This window comes from Urocitellus parryii, chromosome 1 (assembly GCF_045843805.1).
Source record: "Urocitellus parryii isolate mUroPar1 chromosome 1, mUroPar1.hap1, whole genome shotgun sequence".
NCBI classification, from domain to species: Eukaryota; Metazoa; Chordata; class Mammalia; order Rodentia; family Sciuridae; genus Urocitellus; species Urocitellus parryii.
In genome coordinates, this window is record NC_135531.1 from 153,640,177 (window position 1) to 153,667,787 (window position 27,611).

General features: G+C 39.3%; 1 protein-coding gene across 4 annotated transcripts in view; it reads left to right on the forward strand.

The window, feature by feature from the left end:
• Window positions 1–660: 660 nt before the first annotated feature.
• Tenm2 (teneurin transmembrane protein 2) overlaps window positions 661–27,611 on the forward strand; it is an 881,534-nt gene continuing 854,583 nt past the window's right edge. For all 4 annotated transcript variants that reach the window (XM_026407438.2, XM_026407439.2, XM_026407440.2 and 1 more), the window contains exon 1: window positions 661–886. In XM_026407438.2, coding sequence (XP_026263223.2) covers window positions 661–886 — 226 coding nt within the window. The remainder of the gene's footprint in view (window positions 887–27,611) is intronic.

The following is a 27,611-nucleotide window of genomic DNA, read 5'->3' on the forward strand; positions in this document are numbered from 1 at the left end:
TGCCTTTTATTATTGTTCTCCAGATCCACCTAGGCAATTTTATATTAGTCAAATGGCTTGGTACCATTGCAGAACATCAATAACATACTTATGCTTCGTGCTCAAATTTGCTGATATACTTGTTATTTTCATTTTTTTCTTCCTTTCTTTTTTTCTTTTTCCCTTCCCTCCTTTTCTTCATTTCTCTCTTTCATTCTTTTTTATATTTGCTTTCTTCCTGAGCTTTCTGTAGCACAAAAAAGAGGTGGGGAGAATGTCATTAAAGAAGGACAAAATCAATTTCATTTTGAACTGCTTGATAACAAGATCTTGCATTAGAGTGACAGAATTATCATGTCATTTGTACACATATAAAAAAACCAAAAGATGAGTTTTCTTGCTATTACTTTTCCCTCCAAATCTATTAAATTAAACATCAAGAAAATTAATTTACTGTGTATCAAGTTCTTGTATTTATACTGACTGTTTAAGTAGACATTGAGCTTTTGCAAGAGTTAGTGTGGAGCTCACCAAGCTTGCCTAAGCAAACTTGAGTCAGACAGAAGGCACCATTTCTTGTAGTCACAGTCTTGGGTTTTTCCTTTGATGTTTTTAGGTGGGAAAGTGAAAGGTGCCAAGACTCAGGCCTGACTTTGCTGAAAGCATCAGTGTTCTGGAATAATGGATGTAAAGGACCGGCGACACCGCTCTCTGACCAGAGGACGGTGTGGCAAAGAGTGCCGCTACACAAGCTCCTCCCTGGACAGCGAGGACTGCCGTGTGCCCACACAGAAGTCCTACAGCTCCAGTGAGACTCTAAAGGCCTATGACCACGACAGCAGGATGCACTATGGAAACAGAGTCACCGACCTCGTTCACCGGGAGTCCGATGAGTTTCCTAGACAAGGTAGGTAGCGCTGCCCTGATGATGGGCTCCAAGCCTTCTCCATCCTTGACTTGGCCTATAGCAGGCAGATGACTGAGGCTGATGGAAATGGGGAAAGGCATGCTGGCAAGCAAATTGCCCACGAGGGCTTAGTTTAGTAGGACAGTTCCTTTTCCCATGCCCATCTCCCATGGGAACTAAGAGATGCATCCTTGGTCCTGCACACTTGATTCCTTATCAATTCAATGGTTGCTTTTAGAGACCTGTTATGGTAGGTTTTGACAGATGTCACATACAGCAGGTCCTTGGCTACATAAAAGATACTCCTGAGATGATACTGAATCTCTGCCTGAGGAATATGAGCTGATCCATGTTGTTTAGACTCTCTTCTTGGTATCCCACTTGCAAGCCTCCAAGAGCTCATGTTGCTACTGCTTCATGAATTGGAATGAATTGGCCTTCTCAATTAGATTCTCTTTGAATAAATGTGTGTCAGTTAAAAGACATCTGAACACCTTTTGTATAATAGCATATAATTTCTATGTTGCCCCATAAAAGTATGGTGTTAACTATGAGTTATACAGTTTACTTTTATGTTCCAGAGCACAGGTGGTACATATATGTTATTACCTGTTTCCCATGATATAATTTTTTCCCTTTTGCTTTCACCAAGCATTAATTGTATTATAATACTTTGATTTATTTTGTATGAATATTGATCTTCCAGGTGCTAATAATTAGCTTTTCCTTGGTGTCATTACCCATGAAGAATTCTGTTATCACTTGTCCAGAGTCATGCAAATGTATTGGCATGCAGACTGAAGCAGTGCAGGGCCGGAGACAGAATGGTGAAGTCCACTTACTGCTCCATGTCTTTCACTTTGAGTACCAGCTTCACCTTGGGTGCAGTTCACATAATTCACCCTGCAAAATTACAAGTAAATCCTCAAACCGCAGGGAATGCATGGGGTAGGATCAGGCTGCCCGCACCACAAGTTTAGGTTCTGTTCTGCTGAGTTATTACATCATTCATTTTATACCTTTGAGTTTTTAAAATTTCCTGTTCTGCATCCTTGACAATCAATTTGTTTGATTCCTAATGAGATGTCTTGGCTCAGAACCACATTCCTGGCTTCTTAGCTTCCTTAAGTTCTTAAATTACTTTTGCTTTTCTTTATTTTATAGAAAATATACATATGCATGTTATTAATTAGCATTATGCCCAAGATTTATAAATCTAGAGTCCAGATATTGTTCCAAAAACATGTTGTCATATCTTCCCATTTTATCCTGCCTCCTGCTTTTAAGTTTAAAAGAATATTTTTTAAAAATCAACAAAGAAACAGTGACATTATGTTTTTGTTGCCATTGTGTGTCCTTCAGGGAACAATTTTTATTTAATCTTTACTCTAATTTTCTGAGTACCAGAGTCTTCATGAAAATGAAACATATACTGATCCCTCTCCACTAGAAAAGAGGGACAGAGTCTGCTTGAAAATTGCTCTGGATCAAATGTGTTTGATCTGCAAGTCACTCCAACATGTGCTTTACTTCATTAAGTACTCACCTGACCCCAGGTAGTAGGTAGTGGGAATTGGTGGGGGAAAAATGAAGAATCCAAGCTTAATTAATGAGCAGAGTGCTTACATTTCCAATATGCAGAAATTAGGACACCTGTCGGCTCTTTCCAAGAGCATCACTGAGAGGAGATTCTGGTATTTTGAAAGGTGATGTGTGCCCAACATGGAGAAAAGCTTTTCATCTTCTGCTGGAACTTCTGTGTTGTTTGTGGTGTTGCTGCCTGAATTTGTTTCTGTCCTGAAATATATACTCTCCCTCCTAGGCCTCATTAAAGGTACATTCTGACTTCTGGATCAACAAGCTGTAGATTCCAGATTATTGTTGAATGGCGGATGGGCCCATCATCTTTCCCCTTATTAATATTTACACCAAACAAAACCAAGTGCTGGGATTTTATTTTCCAATATACCTTTATTCTTCCTATTTAATCTTATTCTCCTCCATTGATAATAATGGAGGCTGCTTGGCCATATCAAACTCATAGCTTTGCAATTAACAATTCACACATGCCGCGTGTTGTTATTGAGCCCATATTTGTTTGTGTAATGTGTTTGCATGAATTAAAAACTGTGCAGTCCAAAAGTAGAAATGAAAAGGCATCAGAAAGTATTTGCATATGCAAGTGCAATTCCTTCTGAAGACATCTATGAATTTATGCATGAAAATGTAGTCAGAGTCTGAGTGGATCTACTTTGATGGGCTCTAAAATTGAACTCTGCAGGAAGTAAATAAGCACATATTTAAGGAGGGGAGGAACAGGAGATACAATCTGGCAAACAGCACATGTAACTTGAAACTGAGCCACTACACAGAGGGTTAAAATAAATTTTACACTCAGTAATAACAATAATTTTTTAAATGTCATGCATTTCCCATTTTATTTTCTTATTCATGAAATCAAAGAGCAGGATCATCTCAGCACTTATTAGCCTGGAGTTACATTAGCAAGGATCATAGCAGGATCATCTCCTGCAGTATTCTTATTTAAAACCCAAGACACTGATCATAAAACAAACACACTTCTCACATACAAGCAAGTTTGGCAAACACAGTTGGCTGGCTCTCCAAATGCTCAGAGTGGAAAAGAATTGCCAACCTGTAAAAGTGATGTGGGGTCCAGAGTCCGACCTTGTCCAGCTCCCTGGAGGCCTGCTGAGGTATCTAACCAGAAAGCTGCTGCAACCCAGCAGGAGGAAGGGGCCAGGGGCTCCCTCCCAGGAGGAGCTCACAGAAGCTCCCATCAAATTGTGCCAGCTTTGTTTGCTTGCAACACAGAATCTTTCCATGCCTTCTTCTGTGCTGGCCTCTTAGGTAGAGACTATGCAAATTACCTGTCTGGCCTCTGTTATGCTGGATCCTCCTGGTGTGAAGGGAGAGAATGGCTGACCTTAGGTCTGTGGCCGCTGGAGTAATTAGTAATTAGTAAATGACTAATCCTGCCCTGAATAGTATCCTAGTGGTCCCAGAGTTAATGCGCCTGACAAAAGTGAACAGCAGTCTGATACCTGGTCAGACAGAGCCCCTATCCAACCTGTGAAAAAGATGCCACTTTGAATAATGAAGATAGGCTGAGTTCCCCAGCAGATTATACAGCTTGTTCTTTTAGACTCTGAAGTAAATGTGTGGAGTGGTGTGTCATACGCTGCTTCTTGTGTGGCATAGTTACCTAACATTAGACACGAATTCTGCCTTGGCATATTTGTGTAACTGTGACCCCGAATCGGCACTGTGTGCTCCATCTACATAGTTTTTAGTAGCATCAAGCAAGGACAATAAGAATAACAACAGAATCCTAACAGTGGTTAAATACTTTCTTAGTGTCAATCTAAGTGTCTTGCTTGTATGAACTCACAACAATGTCCTGACGTAGATGCCATTGTTACTTCCCATTTTCTTTCAAATTAGGAGACTGAGATATATATGTGTGTGATTGGATAAATCAACCAGGGCCAGAAACACAGGAGGAGGAGTTGAACGATTTCCTACCTGGAGAGCTTATTTCAAGAGCTGTGTTTTATACAATTGTGCTTAGTCACATGCCATAAAAGAGTGAAAACAAACCAAAAACAAATCAGGACAGCCTCAGTCAAAGGCTTAGGAGGTTCTATGAAGCTCAACTCTCAAGCCTTATAAGGATCACAGCTTTAAATCTCTGTTAGCAATGCAGGAACTGAAGTCCCTAACATTGATTGAGCATATCATGGGCAATATAAGCAACCCCCTACACACTGACATCCATTCCCCTCCATTTCCACAGCAGTCCCAGACTCCCTAGACCAGTCCTACTTTCATTCTCTCCACCGAATACCACTATAGGAAAAAAATTCCTGGGGTAGGAATAAGTGCCAGGCTGTCAGCACCGATTCTCTGTCCCCCTCAGAGTGATCACCTTTTTGCACGACCTCTCAGCCTGGAACACTGACCAAGAAAGGTGTTGCTATCTAAATGATATTGCTCAGGTAAGCAGAACCAGTCGGTTTCTGTGCCAGCTGAGGCCCAGTGGGCCAGAGAGTTCAGCCAGGCTTCTCATTCCTCAAAAAGCCCTTCTTTCCAGTTAGTAGTTCAAGTCTCTTGAGAGGGGGCCGAGATTGAATTCTTTCTCTGTACCTCAGACTGTCTGTTTGGGTCAAGGTTGAAGAAAGAATTGGGGAAGATTGGATTTTTCAAAGTATGCTTGCATCGCTTCTCTCAATCAGTTCTAGCAAAGCAATAAATTTCACCAACTCTCCCTTGCACTTAAAAAAAATACATAAACACACACATACATATTTTAGACTCAGTTTAGTTAGGGCACTTCATAAATTAATTCTTGCTCCTAGGACTTTTAAAATAATTTGGATAAAATAAATTTTGCTCTGTATAATTTGACATAGCATAAATTTTTAACCCATGTTTTTATTTTTTATTTTTTTAGTTGTAGATGGATGCAATATCTTTATTTATTTTTATTTTTTATTTTTTGAGAGAGAGAGAGAGAATTTTAATATTTATTTATTTATTTTTTAGTTTTCTGCGGACACAACATCTTTGTTTGTATGTGGTGCTGAGGATCGAACCTAGGCCGCACGCATGTCAGGCGAGCGTGCTACCGCTTGAGCCACATCCCCAGCCCCTATTTATTTATTTTTATAATGGTGCTGAGGGTTGTACCCAGTGCTTTGCATGTGCTAGGCAAGAACTCTACCACTGGGCCACAACCTCAGCCCTTTAATCCATGTTAATAAATTGAAAACTAGGAACCACTGGTAATCTGGATAAAATATTGACTATATCAATTCAATTAATGCATGTGGTAATTGTTGAAGCATTTTGAAAACCTATAAACATTTCTTTCTGTCACCATCTTAAAAATAGTTACATTTTTCCTATCCCCGGGGATCATGGTTATAATGATTCTATTTTGAAAACTCTAGTACTTTGATTTACCTACAAAGAACAACTTTCAGGTTTTAGTGAAGTTGAAGATGCTGGTTAATATTTGGAAGGGTGAAATGTATCTTGAGAAGATTGCCTTCAATTTATTTTCTTTACCTCATGAAAGGACTTCTTTTTATCTTTGGTGGTCTTGTTGTTTAAAAAAAAAAAAAGAAAAATCTTTAGAAAAGGAGAATCTGTAACCTTTCCATGTTCTCTGATCTGTAATCTTCTGGCTGACTAACTTAAATCCTTATTCCCTCATCTAGGAGGCATATGGTAGTAGAGTTAAAAATGAAGAACCCAGAGTTAAACTGCTGTGAGCTCTCAGGGTGACGGACCAAGTTAGAACATTGCCTAACTTTTATTTTGTTCCTATCTCCTATGGTCATTGGGTTCACTTCCTTCCATAATGTTTTTGTCATGAGGTGGCCTTTGTCTTTCTTCTCCTAAGTGGTGAATACAAGCTAGGGCTGATATTTGTGGTAATTGTCATTTTAATCCTATTGCCAGCAGGAGTAGGGATCTCCTACTCTCCAACACTCATGATATTCTGTGCAACAGAAATCTGCTTTTTTTTTCCCCCCCTTTGGATTTGATTCCCATGAACTGAAAAATTTCTGACATCTTCCATCCCAGAATTGAGCTTCTAGCTTGTTGATGGAGTATGGCTGACTCCCTGTGCACCATACCTTTTGCTTTCAAAGATGAACATAACTCACACATTATTTCCCTATTTTAAGAAAGGAATGAAAGATACCATCTAGCAACTGTCAGCTGATGCCAACACACTGTGTGACAGAGTTGCTAGTCAGAAGACTTTATGAGCAAAAAAAAAAAAAAAAATAAGATTGGAAGAAATGCTTCAAGGTAGTGTCTTTGGATACGGGCATTTTTTTTCAGAGATGTGAATTTTATGGCAGGTAAATAAATATATATTTTAGGAATGAGTTTAATTAAGAGAGAACTTAATCCATATAATCCCTAGATGAAAATTAATCTAGTCTCACCATTCTAATGTATGGAGATTTGGAGACCATACCACTTTGAGAGTCAATCTTATCTGTATTTTCTGTGTTGAGGTTCATTACCCTTCCAGGAATATTTTTCAATATTTTTCAATAGCTTTAGCCATTAAGCAAAAGTCTTTCTAGTTGCCCAGTTGTTAATCTTTAAATAATTATCTGCTGTCATTTCTGCATTCAATGTTAAATCTAGCTTTCTTTCTTTTTTTTTTTTTTTTTAACTCATCTTCTGTTTCCTGCTCTTTTTTTGGTGGTAATTCTCTGGAGCTCTCCCCTAAAAGAACAGTTTTATTCTTATGACCCCTGAGGTCACTGTCTATACTCCTCAAGGGCTCTTCAGATACAAATGATGTAAAAAGATCATATTTGGACTGACATCTCTAGAGAATCTAGCCGTACAACTAGCCTCATGTTTACCACCACTTCTTGGCTTTTCTGTTCAGAGAGATCTGTTTGATCTCTCTGGCTGGTATCACTACTCTTATTTCTCCTCTGTTGGGAACATTGTTAGACAGAGGCCTTCCCCTCAAGTGACCCCCATCTCCTATCTTGAGCACAACATTGTCAAGGAACATTCACATAGACCAGCCCTGGGATGCATGGTGATGAACATCTCTATCACTCTATGACTTTAGCTGGCCTTGTCTTGAACTTAAATCTGCCTTGTGTTTAGAGATAACTTAGGCCAAGTGCCTCCGAAGCCTGAAGGAATGGATCCTGCTCTGAGGAATCAGAAAGGAACACCACTGGTCTGATGGCATGTGCTTTTCATGCTAGTGACACTCAAGACTAAGAACTCCCTTGTATGGGCTTTCCAAGCTCTGTTTGCACTTTCCTAAAGATTTCTTATTAAGGGATTTAAGCATCAGACTTAATAGATTTTTTTCCCTTAAAATATGTTTCCATTTTCATTTCCCAACTTTGGTAAATGGTATCACAACCCTTATATTTTAGGGAATTTTCCAAGACTCTTTTCTTTCTTCTTGATTCTTTCTTTTGGTGTTCACAAAATCTTGCCTATTTTTCCTGCTTTGTTTATCATGTGTCCAAGTTTCTCATTCCATGAGAAGCTTCCAGCTTTCCAATACTATACAACTGTTCCTCCATTTATATGGCCTCCCTTCCTAAGTCTCTTCCCTAGCATGTTGTGCTTATTATGAGTAATTTTGAATTTCTAAAACAGGGTCCAGTTTTTGCTACTTCCTTCGAGTTAATTAAAAAAAATATGGGGGCTCATATAAGGCCACTGTAAATTCTGGGACACAACAGTGGATGAGGCAAACATGGTCCCTAAACTTAAAAAAAATTGGCAATTTTGAAGACACATAACCTAATAGATATGTGACTAGGTATAATATGTTAAATACTATGAAAGGGACAATACTGGATGGTTTTAAAGGGACATTTAACCTGGGATTATGCATCAGGAATGGTTCTCCTAAATTGTGACATCCTTGCATACAATTCAGGGTCAATGATGGAGTGAGCCATCAGAGAGGCAAAAGAGTATTCAGGCAAAAGGTGTGACATACACTAAGCTATGGAGGAGACAGAGCTGATTGCTCCAAGATCTTAAAAGAAGTTCTGGTTAGCTGAATATGGAGCAGGGACAGAAGGGCTAGAATTGGTAGGCAACTCAGGGAGATAATTCTGGCTTTCGGGGAATGTTACGGGGAACCACGAGATCAAGGAGGTAAGCTAAGAGACTTTCTTTTAAGGAAACAAGACTTGGTGGCCTGAACTGGGATAGTGGAGATGGTTTTGAGAAGTGTTGAGAAACAGAGGTTGTTGCCTTTTTAGGACACTGTATAAGTAGAGACAGATATATTGTTCTGGGACTCTTGGGCATTGATTTATTTTTTTTTTCCCCAGCAAAAAGAATATTGGCTTTCTGATTCTGAGTTTACTTAAAGAGACTGGAAAGGTCAATGCTTGTAAATAACCCCTTAAGTAGAAGTGCATAGATTGTTCATTCAAGTTCATCTAGAATGGCAGACTTAAAGTGTATCAAAATGTAGTATTATCAAAGAATTTGGAGTATTTTTTCTCAATCTCATTAGATCTCTGCCTAGGCAAAGAGCAGCACCATTGTCAGAGCATCTCCCATGGATCCAGGGCAAAGAGAAAATAGGAACAAGATGGCACTGCTCCTGTGCCTCCTCTGTGTCCAGCACATGCAATTCTGCATCCTCTGTCACACACTAAAGAAGCCAGAAACTCAATAGTAGTTGTGCATTGAGTGTAAGTGTGAGCATGGAATGACTCTGTTTTTATTCCAGCCAGTTGATGAGTTTACTGGGAAAGATGAAGAGGTTTAGTGGCGGAACCTTCTGCCGTTGGCAGGATAAGCAGCAGGAAGGATGAAAGAAGAGCCAAGGACATTGCTGTAGTTCTGTTCACAGCTGATGTGACGTCCATGCTGGTCACCAAGGCCAGAGGCAGGGGACGTGCTGCTGGGCCAGTTAAGACGACCTGTATCAATGTGGACTTTGTGAATCTCAGGTGTTCTTGGGCCATCTCTGTGCAGATGTTTAATGGGCTGTACAGATTTGCAGTTCTGGGGAGAGGCCTGAGCTAGACAGAGTTGCAGGAGTTGATAGCTAATCACTTCATAGGGCTTGGTGTGATCATCTAGGAAAAATGTGCCGGGAAAAGAAATAAGGAACTGACAGGAGGACAAGGTAATCAGAGGACAAGAGAGGAAGATCTTGCAAAGACATCGAGCTGCTCAGGCCACACTTGATGACTCATTTCAAGCATGATGATAGTTTCATTTTTTTATCCCATAAAAGTCGACCTGATTTTTATCCCCTAAATCAGAGGTCACAAAACTAATGTACACAGGTCATATAAGGTGTAGATATGTTTTGTTTGGCCCACAGATTGATTTATAAATTTGAACCAAGAACACATCTTTCCACATTCCAGTTTGCTCCAAACACCATTTCTGTTTCCTCATACGAGTTCTCCTTATCAGTCATTTGTTTTATATGCCAGGCGCCTGAAGGCTATTATAAATACAAAAGGGTCAGGCTTTTCTTGTCTCCATTCCTTCTCTTTAGAATACCATTCTGCCTACTCCAAACCGATTCATCCTGCAAGGCTCAGCCAAACTTTCTTTTTAGTGAAACTCTCTTCCATCTACTTTCCTGGGCCCTGTACTGGGCTGTTATTGTTATTTTTTTGTTTGTTTGTTTATGAGTGACTCAGCACATGGATTCAAAGACTCCTGTAAGTAGGGAGCCAAAGTGCTCTGCAGTTTTGTGCTTTGACTCATGGATGCAACTAAAAGAGAATTTATTTTTATTAATGGCTTGTTTTCTAATGAGAAGACTTTAAAACAAAGCTTAGAAAAGGACAACATTTAGAAAATATGAATGGTATGTCTGTTCAGCTTGACAATACCAACCCCCACATTGTGAAGGGCTAACTCGAAGGTGCTCTCCCACATACCTTCACACTCCCACTCTGAATTGCATTAACATGTGCTTTTCTAAGTCAGTAATACTGTTCCCCTTTCTAGGCTGAGGCCATGCGCTACAAGAGCCTCTGCAGGGTCACTTGTATGTGTCAGGTGTCTTCAGTGCATGTGCAGTCAGTGACAGGATACAGTTCTGATAGAAACCTCAAGGAAAACTGAGAGAGGGAGAGATTGCCAGTGTCTGCCTCACCCTGCTTCACAGTCTGGGTCCAGGAGTGGGCAGCCCCGCCCACTGATGAATCAGCACGCCGATATTATCAAAGGAGACATTACATTTTCAATGTCATGTTTTAGGTTTATAATTTAATTTTCAGCTCTGGCAATTCCAGAAGCATCCCTAGGGACTTATGAAGAGGAGGGGTCTGGTGTGTCCCCGAAATGAATTCATGTTCATTTCTTGAGCACCTTAATTGGCATGCATATCTCACAAGCTCTCTCTCTCTCTCCTCTCTGCTGCAGCCAAACTCTCTCACACCACCAAGTTACTCAATATTCCTACTGCACTGACTGCTTTCTTTTCCACTCAACCTCAAGTCAGATCTACTTTAGCAATAAATCTCTGCTGGGAGCAATCAGAGCAAATACTGAGCGTGCACAAAGATATTAAAAAGAAGTGCAACACAGACTTATTTAATAATGTTGAACAGCCCTTTATAATATTTGGAATATTTTGCCAAAGTTACTATGAGCATTATGTTTAATGCATTTTCTCCAAGACAGAAAGATCTTTCCAAGAATGAAAGAGAGAGAGAGAGAGAGAAATAGAGAATCAGGTGGGCCACGTTGTGTTCGGCTGAACCTGTTATTCTCTTTCTTTTCCTAGATCTTTTTCTTTGGCCAGAGACACAAAATGTGAAGCTGCTCTTTGTTCCCCCTGATTTATGAATAGTCGGCATTGGGCAATTGCTGTCCCAGTGGGATGCATTTTATTTTAAAAATAGTTTGAAGCACTTTCTTTTAAATTCCCCTATGTCTACTGCCACCTTGACTGTGTAATACATGCTTCTCAGGGTGTCCTTGTGCTGTTGAGGTCTGCTCCATGCACTGGGAATTAAAGCACTGAATTTATTTGTAGCACTTTGAACCAAAATGTTGAATTTATTTAGAGAGTAATTCCAGTGGGTTAAATTTGTTTCTATGGATCTATTTGCTGCAGCTGGAACACTGATAGAAAAGAGGCATGTTACTTTTATGTCCTCAAAAGAGAGAGAGAGAGAGAGAAAGAGAGAGAGAGATCCAGGCAACTGTAGGATAAATATCCATAGGGTAAACAAATCCCTCTCAAAATGACTGCAAATTCAGGTGACGGCATCAGCTTTAAAAAGACCCCTGTTCACCTGGCAGCTGTGGGTTCAGATTCTCCTTAGTTTACAATGACATTTTATTCCATTCTTGCACTCTGATCCCCATTTGTATGCATTGCAGAATCTCTGCACAGAGATGACCCAGTTAACACTTTCTGCTTCACAAACCCAGAGATGGAACAGCAGGGAGCCTGCTGCAGAGTGCTGAGTCGTACTAGCTGAGCAGTGAGGGGACAAGGAACCTGGCCACAGTCCAAGCCATCTCTGTCTGGACCAGTGGCAATGCGCTAGACTCTCCCAGGGAGGTTTAAGAAGCCCAAGCCCCACCCCAAACTAATCATCATCTCCCAGGAAAATGGTAGGACAAGACATTTTTCTTGCCTTAAAACAAATAAACAAACAAAAAACTATTTTTTTATATAAATAAAATATTTCCAGGGATTTGAGTAGAGCCTACTGAGGACATTGTCTGACAGGACCCACTATAGAGAACGTAGCTGTTTTGTTAACTGATGGCATTTCAGGAGCAGAAGCTCATAGAATCTCACTTTTCCCTCAGAAGCCCATAAACTTGGTTTTAGTAGAACCTCTTCATTCTTTGGCTTAATAAGTACAATTAATCCAACCAGGAGCTCATTCTGTATGTTCTAATGCCATCCATGGCAGGCGACCAGTTGCCAGTGTGTTATGGGGTTGCAGGTCATTTTTTGCCCTGGTCCACTTGCCTGCTCTTCAATGTGAAGCATAGCGGCACATGGACTGATTCCTCTAGCACCCCTGCTTCTCAGCTTACCTTCTGTTAAACATTATAAGTGAAGATTTAATTTGAGCACCTGGCTGGGGATGTAACATGCAATCAATTAATTACCTTAATTGATCCAACATCCTCAAAGTCAAAACAGTAATGATGAATTTGGACCTACCATAGGAAGAAACACAGTTGTGTTTAGGTAGAAAGGCAAAGTCAGCAGAGAAAGATGGTGTTAAAACTGGGTCTCTACCTCCATTATGTGTTAATGTGCTTTAAGACAGGGAATGGTTTCAATAGTGGTAGAGAGTCCAGTATTCAGAGGGGGCAGATAGATGGATTAAGCAGGTCAAGGTTTCAACTAGGTTTCATGCTGGAGACCTTTCTATTTTGGAGTGTTTGTCTAGGCGGTACCTCTCAGGGATGGTAGGTGGATGTCATTGTAGAATTTGGGTCTAGCTTTCCTAGATCTTGCAACTTCTCAAGAAAAGTGAACAGTTTGCATTTGTTGATAAAATCTCCAGATTTAAATGTCTCTGTAATGACACTTGTAGAGCAGATTAAGTAGGCTTTGCACAACATTCAGGCTCTGGACTTTTCTGATAATGAGATACTCAAATGCCCTTGAAAACCAGGACAATCAGAAGCAAACAACCCTAGAAGTTCAGGGAGTTAACATCCTGGGCATTCTCTTGACCAATGGATTCAGAAGCCAGAAGTGAGAGTTTTATGATAAATGTTTCTTTCCTTATCCTGAGATGCACAGTCCAGGGCCCCTCGAAAGAACCCAGTAGCAAGACCATGGGTTGCCCCTGCTTTGGATAGTTCTGCAACTTATCATTGAATTGGCATTCCCTCCTGTCCAGTTTCTGCGTCTGTCCCTCACCTCTGTTCCTTTGACTCATTCCACAAATAAACTACTTGTTCCCAAGCCTTTCTCTAGCCTCTGCTTTCAGTGCAAATTGGGTTAAGACATTTGGCAGCTAATTCGTTTTACAAGTCACTGTGTAACCAAAAGAAGTCAGTCTGTACAGACAGGCGTGTTTCTGAGGCTGCCTGTGTAGGATTTTGTGATAGTGAAGGGCTTGTTGATTGAAGAAACAAGACACTGAGCGAGATTCGGGTCAGCTGTTTGGTGCTTACTAAATGTTACTAAATTATAGGTTTGTGATTTCTGTAATACTTTGTTATACACAAGAAACTTCATTTTGTTGTTGTTATTGTTTGGGTAGTTGGTTAGTTGGCTGGTTTTCAAATGAATCTTTATAGATTTTTCATTTTAGCATGGTTTTTGAGTTATATAAAGGTTGTAACACGTTGTAGAGTAGCTTGGTTGGATGTACTGCTGCTGTTGTCTTTGGTGTGGGTGAGTTTTCAAATCATGTGTCTAGAAAAATCTGATGCTGTTTCTCCACTGAAGCCATCACATCAGATCAGAAAGTGCTCCCTAGGAAGCTCTGAACATACCCTATCAGCTCCCTGAGGGCAAAGGTTGTATCTTGCTTATGTTTCCATCTCTCTTAACTTCAGCCAATGCTGCCAGGCACAAGGGTATTTAATAATTATTTGTTGAACAGGGGATTCCCATCACCCTTTGGAATCTGAGGAATGGTATCAAGTCCCAAAGCTGCCCTCTGAACCCAACTCATATCTCTTTTCCTCTGCTCCAGATGATGACCATAGCCTGTATAGTTTCTATGCCACTAGGATAAATTGGTAAGCAGGACCTTTCACTCAGTCTGACTTGCCCAGACCTCCCTCTACCTCATGCATGATGCATGATCTCTGTTGCCAAACAAAGCTTCTGCTGGCACCTGGGCACTGCGAGAGAGATTTCTAGGACCTACCTGTGCACCGTGTGTTACAATGTATTCTCAGCCACACCCTGAGTGAAAGCCTGTGTTCATTTTCTTTCCTAGATCCTCTGAGCTCTGATCTTGCTCATTTACTGGGTGATTAACAAAAAGAGTGCTATGAAAACATGGTGTAATTTCAGCCTCAGATCTTAGGACACTTTTACGAGGTCATTTTATTAACCCTTTTCAGAACCTGGGATAGCTTGCTCACATCACCATAAAAGACAAAATTAATACTTCTGCCAATGACTTACCTTTGCTCAGCCTAAGTTTACATCTCAGAAGGTTGATTAGTCATAAAGCATTACGTAGCAGCATGACCTGTGAGTTCCTCATTTTCTGTCCTTAACAGACTTAGGAAGTCAATGCTTAAGGATAGGGATTTAGCATGTTTTATAAAGGTACTGGGTCAACGACATAATGAACAGGAGGAACTTTTCTTGTTTTCATTTTTTTAACAACATTTTTGATTGATCACTGCATGGAATGGCAGGTGGTCTTCAACACACCTTACATGTATGAATTCAATATCACCTGTGGTAAAAATGGAAAAAAGTTGGGCGCAGAGATCATAGATAATCAGTTTAGTGAACATGGAGTGAGGGAATTTGCTGAGAATTTTAGGCTACTGGGCAATATTAGGTCATTTCTGTTGTCAAGAAGTCACTGGCTTGTCTGTGGGAAAGAGATGCAAAGGGGCTTCACAGGAAGGGGTCCCAGAACAGTGGTAAGCCATTGGAATTGCTCAAGAAACAACTTCTGAAGTCAGAGAGGAGGTTCAGGTGGTCTAGCAGGTATTTGCAGGCTGAGTTCCTTCATGCCCTGAAGCCACTCCCTGTGGTACTGAATATGGTAAAATTTATAGATATGGACAATGGGTGTTCTGTGGAGCACAATGCTCCAGTCTTTTTTTTTTTTTTCAGAAACATTAGAAATATTGTCATCCACAAATGTCCCCATCCCTGGTTGTAGGTACTATCATTGTGTCCCCAGGTAGGACTCACAGATAAAGGTAAGGATGCCACCAGCTGTTGAGGATACAAAACAAGTGGATCAGAGCTCATCTTAAAAATCAATCATTTAAATCACTTATTCAGCACCCAGGCCAATTACTCTGAGAACTCTTTCTGGAGCTGGCTGTCACTATCCCTCATTTGCCCAATACCTCAACAGCATAACACTTCCCTTATTGAATTCAGAGACCCAAAAATTGTAACCATAATATTAGTAGATTAAATTTATTGACCAATCGCTATGTGCTTCACTACACAAGATAGGTGCATGAAAATCATTGTAACTCTTAAGGACAACCAACGTTTAGGGAAGTTAGTTACTCAACCAAGGCAGTCATCTTATACGTAAAAGGGGTGAAAGCAAAGGAGGCAAGCCCAAGCCATCTGAGTGTAGTGGCTGCTAAAAATTGTTTGTTGATTGACTACCTAAAAACCATCTTTCCCTCCACACTTGCTGGAGGGAAGAAGTCAAAGCCCTGTGTGGGAATGGCCTGGCCAGGCAGGCTGCTGGCAGGCAAGGATCGTTAGAGCTGTGACGACAATGCAGAGGGTGTTTTGGTGCTGAGATCTGTGCAGCCAGATGGAAATCGTAGTTCAAGCTTGGTGTTGTCAGACAGCAGAGGCTGTGGGCAAAGGGGAAGGCACGGGTGAATGATTTTCGACTGTTTATCTCTAATGTGTGTGGCCAATGTCACTCCCATCTCTGATGGCTGTGATTTATTCTATTACACTGTCAGGATTAAAACACCTTAGCAGGAGAAAAATAAAGGGCGGGATACAAATGCTGTGTCATTGATGTGACAGATGGGATTCCTCTGGATGCCATAGATGACGAGGGTATGGAAACTGTCTCAAAAATGCCATGCCTGCAGAATATCAGAAGGAGACAGACCCCAGGGGACCATCTATTTCACACCCTCTTTGAAAGATGAGACCAAGACTCAGAGAGCTCACGGGAAGGGTGGGGGGCCCAAGGTGACATGTTCCTGGTTTAGAGCCCCAACCCTAAATCCCTCCTCCCCTCCAGCTAAGAATTCACAGCTTCATGGCCTGCTGCTCAAGTTCATTGTCCTCCACCCACCTGGGTGATCCTGACGTGGAGTAGGAGAGGAAGAAACAAGAGATGGAGAAGGGACTTGGAGCCTTTCTCTGTACATTCTCCCAAGTACTGTTTAACCATGGGGAACTCTGTGTGTGGCCTTGCCTCATTTTTGGCTAGCTCTTTTCTCTTCTCTGAACAAAAAAGACCCCTCTCACCTCCAGGCCCTTCTTAAGTGACGGGGTGGGCCACTCTCCGCCTGCTGCGGCTGCCAGCTTCTTGTTGTGTCCTCACCTCTCTTCCCTAGACCTCTTGGGCCCCAGCTCTGTCTCTCTCCTGCTGTTTCCCATGTGAAGAGGGAGCGAGGGTCAGAGCTGGTCATAGCTCCAGCTCTCAAAGCCCAGGGCCTTGTCTCTCCACCTCCTGCTCCTGCTCACTTGTTCCCACGTGCAGACTTTCCAGCAACTTAGAGATTTTCTGAATTCCTTAAAATTAGTAGAGTAGTGCAGAATTTAGACCAGAATGATCCAGCTCTAAGCCTAAGCCTCACCAACAGTGACCCATATGATGTTAGACAAGTGTCTCTGAGCCACAAAATCCTCTTGGCACAATGGCTATCTTAGTTCCTATATAAAGTGTTTTTTTTTTGTTGTTGTTGTTGTTGTTTTGAGAGAGAGATGGAGAGAGAGAATTTTAATATTTATTTTTTAGTTTTCGACGGACACAACATCTTTGTTTGTATGTGGTGATGAGGATGGAACCCGGGCTGCACGCATGCCAGGCGAGCGCACTACCGCTTGAGCCACATCCCCAGCCCAATAAAGTGTTATTTTGTGAGTGGAGTTTATATATGACAAAATTCTTTTTCAAGTGCCTTTGTTGCTACCAAATTGTTTCCATGAACAAAGTGCATGAATTATTTGGTAAATCTTGCAGCTTTATATGAAAATCCCCATGTATCCAGACACCTTCAGGTGTTGACATGGATCTCTTGCAGGATGTTCTGTGTCTGACAGGGAGACTGGGCCCAGGAGGCCCCAGTGCTGTGAGACATTTTAGGTGCCAAACAGCGCTGCATTTCCCTGTGTGCACTGAACAAACACCCTAGTAGAACTGTTATAAGAACACTGAGCAACACAGTCAACCTCTAACTCTGAATCCTGCTTACCACTTGGCAGTGAAGCACACTGCTTGTGGCCCAGCTGTCACACGTCAACACGACGTCAGGCTCCACCTATGTTCTGTATCCAAGAGATGCAGTATAATGTGGTGAGGCTTGGAGTAAGACTACTGCATTTCCCTGTCTCTAGTTCCTAACCTGGGAAAATGCATGGGAGGGAGGTGCCATCTTGAAAACAGTCCAAGGACATCCATGGTGGGGGAAGGGTGAGAGGCAGAAAGGTCTTCCTGCTCTATTAGACTCATCTAAGACCTGTGACATTTAATGACAGTGTCATTGGAATGGGCTGGAGTTCTGAATTACCCAATTAAATACTCACACAGAGGAATGGTATTAAAACTAAAAAACCACAAAGCCAAATAGCACCATCACAAAAACCTTTCTAAAAGAATATCCCTTATCTTTTCTGATAAGTCTCCTATTTTGTATTCCCATGCAAGGCAAGTGAGCTTGGTAGGGATGTAGGACCACAGAGAAAAATGGAAAGAGCAAAGACTGCTCTCATCCCTCTCTCTGATCCCTGTGGGTTGACACAAGAAGAGAAGCAATCTCTTGAAAAGCTTAAGCCAGATGGATCCCTCAGAAAGTGAATGTCTATAAAGAGTTTAAACATCTCACCTGCAATTTGTGTTATCCTCACTCCCATGCTAACCTTGGGGCTACAGAAAGGATTCTGAGCCTCAAATCCAGACCAGTGATAAGGGATCACTCGGTCAGCTGGCACTTGACTGAAGGCCACTTTTGTCCCTGGTGTTGTTTGGGAGCTGGGGATGCAGACATGAAGAAGGCATCGTCAAAGCTCCTAGAAAACCCACTAGCTAGTGCAGGAGAGGCAAGAAGAGACAGAAGCACAATTCTCTGGGAGTGGAAATCAAGACTTCCTGGAGACTCTTGCAGCAGAGATGCTGTGCTGGGAGTCAGAGTTGATCTTGCTGAAGGTTTCCTGGGATCCGCTTAGGTTTGCTCTCATGTGAACTAGATGACTAAAATAGACGGGAAAAATAGCATCCTGATATTTAAATATATGATTACCCTTTCTTTATAAGTACTTAGCTGGAAGTGTCTCAGGATGAATACTAAAGCGCGTATCTGTGAATGTAGACCATATTGGAAACAGATTTACTGTCCCAAAGTGTAATGCTTACTCAGCCATCTGATGAGATTTGAGCACTGAGCAGTTTGAGAGGGATGCATAGAGCTGTTTTATTACAAGATGCTGTTATGAGTTATAGCAGCTTTCCTTATGCTATACGGCTGTCGCCAAACAAGTTACATGAATATAAGCAGTTTTATTTGCAATTTTTTGCTTACATTTTCTTAGCATATTCAGATTATGGCTTCTCAAAGCCCAGCTCATACTCCTGTGACAGTCCTGGTATATTGCCTTATTCAGAGCCAAAAGGAGCCTTTAAAAATATTTGTTGAGAGTCCCCCTTAGAGTATAAAATGTTAGTGTTTATTGACGCTATCACCTGGCACTTAAAAAAAAAAAAAAAGAAGAAGAAGAAAAGGGAAAGAAGCATTTTCATTCTTGGGTATAGTGTGTTTATGTTAGAGGAAACCTAATGAACACATTAATTAGCCTCTGTTTGATACAAATACAGTGACTCTGAAATAGAAGGTTTTATGTTTTAGAAAAAAAAAAAGTAGAGTTTTGCATTTCTTTTGATCAGGATCGAACCTGAAACAACTAAAATAAGAAAGAATTAATTTCATAGGAGAGATGTACCAGGCTTGGTGGTTACATATAAATTATAGGCTGGAAAATTAGTGTTGTTGTTTCCCCTTGAATGTGTGAAAGTGAATCAGAGAAATTGATGACGTTAATAAAAATGATAATAACAGTAAATTAGTTTATACTAAATGTAAATAATTGTTAAGCTGGGACCTGAATGAACCTCAGACAGCTAGGGACTTCATTGAAATCCACTTTATTCTTATCTTATTAAGCATCCTTTAAATGGAATTAATTGTGTTGTTAATAATTACAATAAATATTTAACATACAATATTAAGTACTCAGAGTCTTCTTTTTTCTTTCTATTTGGTTTTGGAAAATAGCGTTATCATTAGTGCTTGTCTTGACTCATGATTTGGGGGACACTGGACTTTTGAACATGACCACATAGCCTAAAGTCACTATAGGAAGGAGCAGGACATAAATGGGATTGTTGATAATTTGGTGAATCAACCTTTAGAGGCTTGTTTGAATTCCTTGCACTGAATTGCTTTTCTGATTATGAAAACAATTTGTATTCATTGCAAAAAATTGAAATAATAAATATACAAAGAAAATTAAAATAACCTATTATTTTATCTTCCAATAGCAATTGCTATTATCATTTCAATATATTTATTTTCCAGCCTTTTAGCTGTTTTGTTATGTGGAATGCATTTTTAAAGCTGGAATTATATGTAATATTGACTTGGCATCTTACTCTTTGTATTTACTGTCATGAATGCTTTCCATTTCTTAAGATAGTCTTATGAAATATGATTCTAACAATTATTTAGCATTTCTGTATGAATGGGGCATACTGTATTGTATATCTAATCTTTTCCTCCAGTGGAATCTTAGTTTTTGTTCTTTTTTGATATAATATTTTAAATGGTTTTACATAAATCTTTGTGTATGTCACTCATTTCCTGAGAATAAATTTGTTAGTATTTTAGACTTATATTAATGTGGTACTAATAAAAAAGAACCAATAGAATAGGCTATAAGTTCTAAATGTCTGAATTATGCATCCAAAATCTAAAATGCATTTTGAAACAATATTTAAATTTTACTTATAAATCATATGCTAAACTTTCAGCCACATATGTAATAATCCCTCTGTACCACATTTTAGATTGTATCTTTTAATTATAATGATATTTTGTTAAACCAATTTTAGATTGTGTGAATGTAGGAATCCTAAGTTATATTTCTCTGGATCCTAGCTAAGGGGTAAGTTGTGTAGGATCATATGACTACATCTCAAACTTTTTGTGTTTCTGCTAATAGTAGTGTAATTACTGAATTCTCAGAAGAATGGAGTAGTAGCATGTGTAAACGTTAAATTGTTTTCACTTGACTATATGCATATATTGCTGGGCACAAATGTCCACATTATTTATGCCTGCTACATAAATCACCTATAACATATTATACATTTGAGTACATTGAAAGAGTAAGTATATATTTATGCTCATGTACATATATTAAAATATTTAAAATATCCTATTTTTAAAAGGATTGATTCATGGAGTTCAGTTATTTTACTGTTTAGTTGTGATGTGTTTAAATCAAGTGACTGTTAGAACAATTAGTAACAAATACTGTGGGCCATATAGCCATCTGGCCTACCATTGGTCTCCATTTGCCCTAGATGTATAGTATTGCTTGGGGCTTATCTTAAAAGGAATTCTTGTACCATGGTCCAAAGCACAGAGAAACCCAGAACAGACAGAAATGGCGTCAAGAGATAAAGGCAGGTCTTGCAGAATTTTTCTGTCTCATTTTATATGTGTCTGTGGGAAGCTTTCCACCTATACAACAAATCATCCCTAGGGAGGACAGTGTCATGATATGAGAAAGGAACAAAAAATGAAATGATGTCTGATTCCCATGGGAAAAATAGGTCTTATGTGAAAATTAATCTCAGTGTGTTACAACATTTGCTACATAAACCTGAACAAAAGAAGAAAAAAAAGTACTTGTGAGAAGCTGCTCTTTCCCTCTGAGGTTATGTTTCATAACCGTCTCTTTAGTTTTGTATGGCTGCCCAATTGCTATAGTGTAAACCCCAATGTTCTCAGAGCACTCAGTGGTACAGAAGCCAGCACGTGGCTGCCAGACAGGCCACCGGCCAGGGAGGTCAAGCAAGAGGACAGGCTTGTCCTCATGGAGCCTTGACCCACTTACTCCTTGACCCTTACTTTTAATTCTCTCTCTTTTATTATTTTTTCCCCTCTTCTGGGTATCTGTGCGTTTCAGATGATGATACAAGAGTTTCTTTTGAGATAAACTCTGACACTTCACATGTAGGGCAGGTGGAGACTAATGGTAGACCAGATGGCTATGTGGTCTTTGGTATTTATTATTAAGACTCTGGCACTAATTTGTTTCAGTGACCTGGCAAGTCACTTACTCTGTCTATGCTTCAGTTTTCACCCCTAAAAGGAGCCAAGAGAGGCATAAATGTTCTTTCATCCCCCTCTCTGATCACTCATTTCTAGTCTGCTTCTATGTAGACTCATTTCCTGCCCTTTAACTGGCTTGGTCATGTTTTTGAATGTCTAGTCATCCTTGATTACACATAATTAATACCACAGTATGCAAAATCTGGTGAGAACAGTGACTATGTTTTAAAATGTACAAATATAAGTGAAACCCATTTGAAGCAAAAAACCTCCAGATGTCCCCAAAGAAAGTATCCTTTCTCTACTACTTTACTTCCTGCACTGAGTATCATTTTCATGTTCATGAAGATTCTGTACCAGATTATGTCATCCCCCATCTCTGATTCAAGTGGGTTGTGTTTATAAATATTGAATGACTGATGTAGCCTCTCAGTATCACCTTACCCTGGCAAGTAGTGTGGGGTATTTTGAAAAAAAGATTCCTATAGATATTAATTATACATCTGTGGGCTCAAAAACCTCTTTCTTTAGGTTTTTGCTTCTTGCACTCCTGAGGAATTGAATGTTTGTTCTCCTATTATGCTTATCAGTAAATTCTTAATTTTGTTAAAGGAAAAAAAAATATCCAGGGCAAGTGCTTACATTATCACCATCATCTGCTCGAAGCCTGAATTTCATTAAGTAGATTGTTAATAAAATGAGGAATGATATATCACAACTGCAATGCTGTGTCTCCCAAAGTTAATGAAGAGTTATAATTTTCTAGATGACAAATTAAAAGGCTGTTAAAATGGTTGGTAAGACTGTCAACGGATTTAGCAACATTCCAATTAAAATAGGGCATTAAAGAGAATTAAAATCTTGAATTTGGAGAAATGAGAAAATATGTTTAATATGTGATTTAATATAGTTGGGATCCCTGGAATCTTTACATAAGATGAGATAGATATCATCTTAAAGACACCATGACACATTTTTTAAAAAGTGGGACATCACCATTTCAGAGGGTTTCACAAACTTTGTCAATAACTAGCTTTCCTAAAACATTAAAATTGTATTTTCTAATTGTAGAAACATCATGGCAATAATAATGATTTTAATTTATAAAATATGTATATTGTGTGTGATATTAATTTTATTGATAATACATGCATTCATGTATCACCCATTCCTAACAAATCAGCAGTTTTTATTTCTCCTCTTTATCTGAACTCTTATTCATCTGGATACATCTTGAAGCAGAGTGGTCACACCTTCATATGCTCTTTCAATTATATTTTAGTCTTATATATCCCCTCTGTTTTCCTTTTTAATCAAATTAATTAAAATAGTGAGCAAAATTTTATTAACCATTTCCAGGATGTTGAATCATTGTGTCCCTTATGTTTTTTTCCTGTGATAAATAAGATTCAGTAAACAATTCCATATATACGTGGAGTGAGTTTCTAGAAACAGGATTAATGGATCAAAGAGAATTAACACTTTTATAGCTCTTTAAATATTATCAAACTGCCTACCAAAGATGTTTTATCATTTAACATTATCACCAGTAATTTAATGACAGTTCTAATTCAACTACAGGGTGGGCAGAATTGAATTGCATCATTATTTTATAATCTTTGTAAAATAAATAGGTAAGATGGTACCATATGGTTGTTAACTTATTTTTAATCAACCTGCCCTAAGAATTTCACAGATAATTAGATAACATGACCATTTTTCTCTATTAATTTGGCTTTCTATATTTTATTCTTTGATAAGTAGTAATAGGCAAGGTGGCCATATGATGCTGTAATTTTCTTTGAGCAGATTTTGAAGACAGAGAACTGAGATTAACTTTCACTCAAAGGTACCCATGGAATGAATTGGATTCTGTTGCCAGGAATAATATTCAATATATACAAAGACAAATTATTTAGAAACCTGTTATAGAGTTAACAACAGTCATAGTAGAATAATTTCTTTTTAAGAGGCACTAAACTTGAAACCTGTCCCTAAATATCAGTAGTGTAGGAGCTACCAAACCCTCTCTATTCCTACCGTAAAGGACAAAATAGGGAAGGCAGAAGACTGAGTGAACAGAATGAAAACTGAAGCAGAGGAGCTAACCCTGGGCAAGCATGCCCCAGAATGAAGACATGGAGGTAGGCAACCTTCTCAATATTCCCCTCTCTGTTAGCAGACAGAGAACACTAGGAACAACTGCAGCAGGAGTTACAGATACCTGCTTTGTGGACCTGCTGCTCCAAGTCTGCTTGGAACACTCTCAGCCTCACCTCCTCCCTCTCTGCCTTCCAATCTGGACTCTAATATTACCTGTCTCTGCCTTTTCTCCATAAAAAGCTCTCTGCACCTCCCTTGCCATTCACTTCCTGTGCCCCTTTATCATGTTTTGTGTTTCATGATCTAACATTTGCTTATTTGCTTTTTTATTTACTTATTTCTATTCTACAAAATGTAAGCTTCATAAGGAAAGAGATCTTTTTTTTTTTAATCTCGTTTTCTCATTAATATATCCTTAGGGCCTGATATAACCATGCCTATCATGTAATAGATACATTATGAATGTTTGTTGGGTGAAGAAATGGATGAAACATTACAGATGGAGAAATGACCCAATCTCTGATTGATAAATCCAAACTGATGTAAACCTATGATGATTTTAGTGTAAAGTGATCCACAAGGAGATGTATTAGTTGGGATCAGGAGAGCACACAATGCTGCAGACTCAAGGCAACCAAAGAAATGGAAGGTAACATTGGGCTAGAATAGAACATTTCTTGCAGTCACATCTAAGTGTTTCTTCATTTCCTTCTAAGAAAGAATTAAAAATATATTCTAGATGTTCACTGTATGTTATTTTCAGATAGGTATAAGTATATATTTGAATATATTCATGTGTGCATCTGTGAATACACACAGCTACATATACCCACATATGTGTGTGGGTTTGTGTGGACATATGCTTTCACTTTGGCAAACTCTGTGGAAGGTATCCCATTAATAGAGTCAGTGAATGTCAACTAACATTATTCTCTGTATTTTAAAGGCTTATTAAGAATTTACTGAAATATCATAATGAAGAAAACCCTGGAATAAGTAAGTTAGAATTTTGGTGCTCATATTGTACATTCCAGAGGTAAAGTGTTCTGTTCAAAGTTATGCTTTTATGGTTAATTACACTTTTTTGAGAATGTTGGGGGATAAAAAGAGCACCAGTTGGTGGTACCCCAGCCTTCCTCAGCAATCCCCCCTATACTAACATTTTGGGTCTCAGTTCTCTTATCATCTGTCAGTCACTTTTCAGCCTTTTTTTTTTTTTTAATCACATTGATGCCTTGGAGTATCATTAAGTCTGGACTTTCATCCCACCTACAATTCCCCTAAGCCAGTGGACTTCCCTAACTTAAAATGCCCTTGGCCATCAAAGGCAGACAATCTGCTTCCTGAGAGCACTCAGTGGTGCAGCTAGAAAGGGTCCTTTCAGTAGGCTCCTGATTCTTCCTGTTCAAGGAATGGCCTTTGGTGTTTTGCCTTTGAAATCAATTGATTTTATTTTTATATTTAATTCTTTTTCATTTTCTAAAACTTTCTTTTCTTCACACTAAGTCACATCAGCACTAAACTCTCTCTGTGGTGTCATATACCTTAGCTCTCCTTTTATCCTCCCATAGAATTGAGAATCATAATGATAGAAGGGACCAGGAACAGATCAGCTCATCAAACCTACAGTTAATCACTAAGAGGATTCAGCTTTTTCACAATTTTACCCTTCTACCAAGAAATGGATTCCTGAGTATCTCTCTATTATTCCTTTTGTGTGTTGTGCTCCACGGAAATTTTCTCTATCTCCATCTCTGCGACTCTACTGTCAAGGGCAATCTCCTAGGCACTGCCTGCCATTGTGATTATTGCCAATATCACTGAATTAAGGTAATCAGGCCACATTCATTGCATATACTTGGAGCAGAAGCTGAAACCACAGGTGAAATTGAAATGCCCGGTAATGGCCATTTCAGTGTCGGTTTCCTGTTCTTTTCCTAAAGTGCATTTGCTTTTGCTTTTTCCTCCTTGCCTGCTGAGATCATTGTGTGGGTGTGAGTGTCTGAGGGCTCGAGTTGATAAGTTGCAAAGGGAAGGGGTGGGGGAGGAAGGCCACACAGCTTGAATAAATAAATGCATAAAAATATATGGTGTTCTAGCATGCCCTACTGCCATGTCTCCATCACTACACAAGGATGTCCTCATACATTAACTTCAGCATCAGAATTCTGAAAGCAAGGAAGCAAAAGTAGCAGCGGCGGGAGCTCCCTAAAGTGGAGCCGGGCATGACATTCTGAATGCTGAAATTGCAAGCCCACAGTTCAGTAGGTTGCAGCAACACAGAATGCAGATGGTGTGTTGCTTTGGATTGTCAGGGCAGTGCTACAGTATATATAAATGGCTTCAGTTCGCTCCTGTTGGCTCTGTCACTGCCTTTTAACACCAATGTGTCAGTAAAGCCATGTTGCAGTGACAATCATATGTTGGTAATAGGGCTCAGAGAATACCTTGGGAGCACTTGAAATTAACCATTTGAGAATGAAGGAATCATTTAAATGTGTTTTATGCAAAAGAAAAGGATGGTGCATTAGATTTATTAGGGTACAGAAATAACTTGGATTGACTGAATGCATATTATGGAATTGAAGACTAGATAAAATTGTTCTTTTTTCTTTTTTTCCCATACAAATGTATGGTTTTTTTTTTTCATAACATGAAGAAAAGGGAATAAGTGCACATTAAAACCAACTCAAGGATGAAATGATCTTCTTATCACCTGTATATATCAGATACTCAAGTCAGAGTAAATACAAGACAGCAGTTTATTCCCAGATCTTTACTGATGATGTAGTCTCAATGGGGTCTGACTCTTCTCTTAATTGTATTGACTCATTGGCCAGCTAGAAAATGAGGTCCCTGGCTATTTGTAATATCTCATGTTCACCCTGCTGTCCACAGCTTGTCCAGGGCTTTGTGACTCAAGGCCAGCAAGTATAACCAGTCAATGTGAGACTCATAAGAAGGTAGTTTCTTTCTTAATTTTGTAAATTACATGTTTTGAGAATGTCCACATGAGCTGTCTTACCCTAAATTTAGAGAAAGAAGAGCAGTGAGAGATCTGATAGAATAATATTTTCTTAGCAGAACAATTGGGTATGTCTTGCAAAAGCAACTACCCCAATTGCCACTTCATTGCATGGGAAACTTAAAGGTTTAAAATGGTATATCTATGTATGTAGAGTTGGCCAATTTAAAAAAAAAATTGCTTTCATTAAATACCCATCATTGAAAGGACTTTAAGACCAAATACATTTGTGTGTGTGTGTGTGTGTGTGTGTGTGTGTGTGTATGTGGAGAAAGACAGAATTTCATCTCTTTCACTGTTGGAGAAAGTATACAGACTCTATGTGCAATGTAGGGTGTATAGACAATGCTGTAGTTCCAGTGTAGTGTCCAGTGTAGCTTCTATTTTGAAGCTTTATAACTTTGGTCAGGTTAGTACATTTCTGTAAGACTGAGGAGTTTTCTTTTTGTTTCAAGGAGAGATAATACTACTTTACTTTGGCTCATGTTGTCCCTTACCATAACTTTACAGCTGCCTGCCATTTAGAAGTCCTCAGATAGTGTTAGCAATGATGGTTTTTATGATAGTTGCATTTCCCATCCCATGCTAGTGACCTACAGAAGCCATACAGGGAAAAAACAAAAACCCAGCTTTATTTATTCATCTTCATTTTTTAAAGTCCTTTCAGATCTTACTATGAAAATGATTCAGATTCACAATAACCTTTCCTATTTTAAGTTGAAAGAACAAATTCAGGGAAGGCAAGGAAGTGACTCTTTCAATGACATTAATAGATTGGTACTGGTGTGCTAGGTTTTCTAGTCTGGTGTGAGGTCTACTGGGCCACATGGCTCCATATGTATTGACTTAAAA